The 5122-nt window shown below is 43.0% G+C and overlaps 1 protein-coding gene across 1 annotated transcript; it reads right to left on the bottom strand.

The window, feature by feature from the left end:
• Positions 1-1029: 1029 nt before the first annotated feature.
• On the bottom strand, positions 1030-4228 carry LOC123182320 (protein enabled homolog). The gene is made up of 4 exons (XM_044594845.1): positions 3579-4228; positions 2823-2897; positions 1669-1729; positions 1030-1355 (listed from the first exon to the last, which is right to left on the bottom strand). Exons 1-3 carry the CDS (start codon positions 4150-4152, stop codon positions 1719-1721), a joined length of 660 nt encoding a protein of 219 aa, XP_044450780.1. The 5' UTR covers positions 4153-4228; the 3' UTR covers positions 1030-1355; positions 1669-1718.
• Positions 4229-5122: the final 894 nt, after the last annotated feature.

Raw genomic sequence — 5122 nt, 5'->3', positions numbered from 1 at the left:
GGGAAAATCTGTCTCCCACAAAGCTCTGAAGCTCTCAATATGCGGTTCAAAATCCCGGTTCAAGAAGAATTTATCTCTTGCGAAAAGTTAAAAGTTGCCGAAGAGGACCTGTTGCCATGATGCGCGGTTCAAATATGGGTATCCTGCCTTATGGGCTTATCTTATTGGTCACTTGGGGGCTTGGTCATATTCGAACCATAGCTACACCTCTTGATCGGCGAAATGCCACTAGAAGGGTCACTTGGGGGCTTGGTCGTATCCGAACCATAGCTACACCTCTTGATCGACGAAATGCTACCAGAAGGGTCACTTGGGGGCTTGGTAGTATCCGAACCATAGCTACACCTCTTGATCGGCGCAATGCCACAGCATCACTTGGGGGCTTGGTCGTACCCGAACCACAGCTACACCTCTTGATCGGCGCAATGCCACAGCATCACTTGGGGGCTTGGTCGTATCCGAACCATAGCTACACCTCTTGATCGGCGCAATGCCACAGCATCACTTGGGGGCTTGGTCGAACCCGAACCATACACTACAAGAAATATGTCAACTTGTGACCCTCACTATTGGCCGCTGAAAGGTCATAGTTTTTCATTTGCGACCTTTTTGTGACAAAAACAGAAGGTCAAAAGCTGGCAGTCGTAAACTGAAATTAACGACCTTCTCTGTGATATGTAAAAGGTCGTTGGTTCTTCGACCAAAATTTTGGTCACTAGCAGCCTCCCCAAGCCACGTAGGATTCCAGCGTGGCAAGCTAACGTGGATAAGAATCAGCCCGGTCCGGTTAGGTGTCTATATGGGCCAAGCCCATTAATTCAGCCTATTTATTGTTTTTTTCCTTTCATTTTTTGTCAGCTACATGGGCCAAGCCCAACAGCCATTTATTTTTTTGGGCCAGTCTTTTACGGTATACATTTTTTTTGGGCCTCAACGTTTTTCCAGCCCACTTGTCAGTTTCTTTTATTTCTTTTTTCATTTTAAAGTAGGTTGCCAGGATCACTCTTTCTGTACCACACGTTAGTTCTATATTTGTGCATAATATTTGATTCAAAAAGAGCCAATAAGGCATAATATTTCATACAACAGCCAAGCAAAGAAATTACAGTGATACAGATATACAGATAACTATTCCAGTGAGCTAAAACGCATTGCTGGTTACAGTACAAATCTGGTTTTCACGTAAAATACAAATCTGGTAACAGTGAGATAATAGTACAAATCTGGTATTTAGCTAAAATACAACTAGATAAACAGATAACTAGTCCAGTGAGCTAAAACGCATTGCTGGGTGTGGGTTTTCTTCAGGATTCTTCTTCCTAGAGCTCCAACTTCTGAAGACTAAAGGCCAGCATCTGCAAATAATAAATTATGATAAGTTAGAAACATAATCAAGTGAATCCATGAATATAAAATTCTCATAACGATGAAAAATTGCTGCAAAACTTTAGATTTAACAGGAAACAATGCATATGACATTCTCATAATAGCGAAGACACAGATATATTTTGCAAATGATAAGTACCAGCACAGTGCAAGTTAACACAACAGATGGACAGTACAAGCTACAAGCAAATGATTTTCCACTTTAGAACAGGGCACATGCATCAATGTTTATAGTCAGGAACAAAGAAGACAATGCTGGAAGAGGCCAAAGAGATGAAATACCCTAGGGGGCCGAAGATGGTGAAATGATGGTCTGCTTGTTCTTAGATAGCTCAAGGAGCACCTGATATCAAAAAATAGGCGTTTAAAGGGAAAAAATAGCCTGATTGTAGGCTCCAATCAGCCTGCATACAACAAGTAATAAAACTCGTAGGAGAGAGTATACAGTTACCAGCAGCATGCATAAAACAACTTTGATGTTGTAATTTTTTTTAAAAATGACAGGCCAGGTTTCAAGTATAAACGACTAATGGAGCATGCAACAAATGTATTTGATACCAACTTAACTAATTCCACATGAATATTGTAGGTTCCAATATACACAATCACTCCAAGATTAAGCTTATTCAGCCAATTAAATAAAGAGGATCACCACCATAATGGACCAATGGGTACAAATCGACCCAAAAAATCCCAGAGAAGCTAAAGCACAAAAATAATCAACACTCCCCAGAAGCATGCTGAATTAATCATTTAATCCCAACATCTAGGTACCACAGTACATAACATCACACAATTAAAGAAGAATGTTCGACAGTTCAAGACATTCAGGAAAATAAATAAGAACGGGATTGCACAGGCGAACTTGTACTATGCATAAATGGCAATCTAACTCGAAACAAGGAACAAATTCTCCCCATGCATGTCCCTGTACAACCTATACAGCAATTCTACATATGCTTCAAGAGGGCGGACAAACCCAGCTTGATTTGGTACATCAACCCAAATAGACACATATCATGTTGAATAAGAAAAGCATGCATGGTACACTCATCCTAATCAACGTGGTAGTAGCATATTCTCATATGAATGGAACAAGCAGTCGCACAGCTTGATGAATGGATTAAAACTGAGACGTTTAATTATTTGTAGAATTGAAATTGTTCAAAACATGCAGTTGTACTGTCGGAAGTGTATCTGCATCAGACCTTAGCAATCACAAATGATAAATGCAGAAGTAAAACGAAAGTAATATTCTTGATCTATATATACAGCTAAAAGGAGTACCTGAAATGCAAGTCATGTTAGCTCTATATATACAAATAAATACAATGACACCAGTAATACAAGTACATAACTTTGTGTGTTCCCGTTGGCTTGTTACTAATGTGTTGTTATACTACTGTGTTGTTAGTTCATATGTAAAGAGGGCTAACATGAAATTCCAGAATGGGATATACATCCCATATACTGGATGGCCAGTGCTGCCTGCATTAGAGTCACCATGTTGCCTGTAATTCCATCAAGGAAAATACCATCAGTATCATGATTAGAGTTTCAGAGCAAGAATAGTGAAGGCGATTATGCTATAAACAACAAGGATATGATGCAAACTCTAACGAAGTAGGCATAGAGTAACAACAGCTCCATTACACTTAAGCTGCTGCTACCTGCATATACTAAATGGAACTAGAAGTATGTCGACTACTAGACAGCCATGAATGATGCCCAGGAGTATTGATTTGGAAACAATCACTCCTCCAATACTGATAAATTTTGGAGTATTAATTCGAAAAATAACCTATTATTGCTCTCTGACCTAGTATTATACTTGTTGTCTGACACAAGTAGGGCCATGAACAAGTTTCTGTTTCAAAAAACTTCATGTACCCATCCTTTTCAGTATGCATGTATTGTACTAGAAAATGTGAAGCACCAATCACTATAAGAACAGTAGCCGGAGCACCCTCGAACAGAGGGAATCATTATGGACAGAAGCACAAGCCTACAGTGCTACTTCAGCAACAAGATCGCTTTGCAACTACGAATCCTACAACGCATCACATGAACTACCAGATAGGGCTACAATCTACTTTGCAGAGATCGCCATAATCACCCATGTCGGCCTTGCTCTAGTATCACAAAGTAAACTATACCAGGTAGCGGCAAGCAGATCTGAGATGGGTGGTTACCTTCGTGCTGGACGGACTGGCGCTGGCCAGGCAGGCTGCGCTGGGCGACGGTGCCTTGGAGCCCTGCCCGCCACTGGAGGAGGAGCCCCTGGCGCCTCCGGCCGACGGCTTCAGCACGACAAGCCGCATAGATGTCGGCCGCCGCAGCAGCAGCAGCCAAGGCCGTAGCCACGAGGCCGAGGAGCAACAGCAGCGGCCCTCTCCTGCGGAGCCCCATCTCCCTCCCTCTCCCGCGGCACGGCTCCGAATCGGGTGGGGCGGGGCGAGGTAGTTTTCTCTGACGGAGTGCGGGGTGCGGGGTGGGGCGATGGAGCCGCGCGCACATGAGAGGTTCTCCTGGACCAGTGGATATGGGGAAGGCGAGAGGAGGGGGATGGGGGAGACGAGGTCGACGGTGGGTGATGCGGGAGGTGATGGGGGAGGGAGGTGGCGGCGCGATCTGGAAGGGGAGGAGGAGAGCCGACCTGTAGGTGGAGAAGGACCGCGGGCTCCGGCGCGATCTTGGGGAGGGAGACCGCGGGCTCGGCGTCGCCTGGAGGTGGAGGAGCGTGGGGGCGGCGAGCGGCTTGAGCATGCGTGAGCGGGAGAGGATGAGGGGGGAGATTGGATCTGGGGAGAAGGGGGCGGCGGCGATGGATCTGGGGAGGGATAGGGTTTGGGTGGTTGGGCTGCCCGGGGGGTGGGGGGTTCTTTTTCTTTCTCTCTCTTTTTTTCTTTAGATAAATGGGATGGATGGATGGATGGATGCCATGTCATCAATCCATGGCAAAAACATTTCAACCAATGAGAACAAAGCATACGTAATTGTGTTTTTCTATGTGTTTCTCTTATATTTTTTGCACAAGGGTGCATTTTGGAATGGCATAATTTGTTCAAATTATATCACACTTTGCACAAGGGTGCATCTTGGAATGGCAAACAATGTTGCCTAAAAAAATTCATTTTTTTGGGACGAAAAATTCATTTTCCATTTTTTGAGTGCCCAAAATGAGTTTTTTTGTGAAGAACCTACCATATATTTGTTGCAAAAGTGGACCGAAACATTTTTCTAAAATATTATGTCATATTTAACGTACAATTGACCAAATGGTTGAGTGTCAGGAGTTTTGATCCACCTCTCATGAAAAAGACGAATTCCCGCTGATTCAGCTGAAAGCGGATCAAATTTGAATTGTAGCTGCCTCATAGTTTGCTCATGATTTTTTCCAAAAAACATTTCTAGATACAAAAGTGTCTATTTCATTAGAGAAACACCAAAAGTTTTCTAAGATTCAACCACTAGCTAGAAACAGTCATGCCCACCGTTTTGACCGCATTTTGAAACGTGCATAGAAAATTTACAAAAAAGTCAAAAAATTCGAAAACCTTTGCATTGTGTCATTATATGTGGCCAAGTTATCAGGAAAAATAATGAACTTGCAATACAACAATTATTTCAAAAAATTGTTCTCAGAAATGAGCTATCATGTGTGGAGATCAATGGCTTTCAAGCCAAACGATCAATCTTATGGCCACATTCATGGCATAGTTTGTTCAAACGATAT

This window comes from Triticum aestivum, chromosome 1D (assembly GCF_018294505.1).
Source record: "Triticum aestivum cultivar Chinese Spring chromosome 1D, IWGSC CS RefSeq v2.1, whole genome shotgun sequence".
Taxonomy (NCBI): Eukaryota; Viridiplantae; Streptophyta; class Magnoliopsida; order Poales; family Poaceae; genus Triticum; species Triticum aestivum.
The sequence above is the reverse complement of the archived record's forward strand: the minus strand, read 5'-3'. Positions and strand labels throughout refer to the sequence as shown.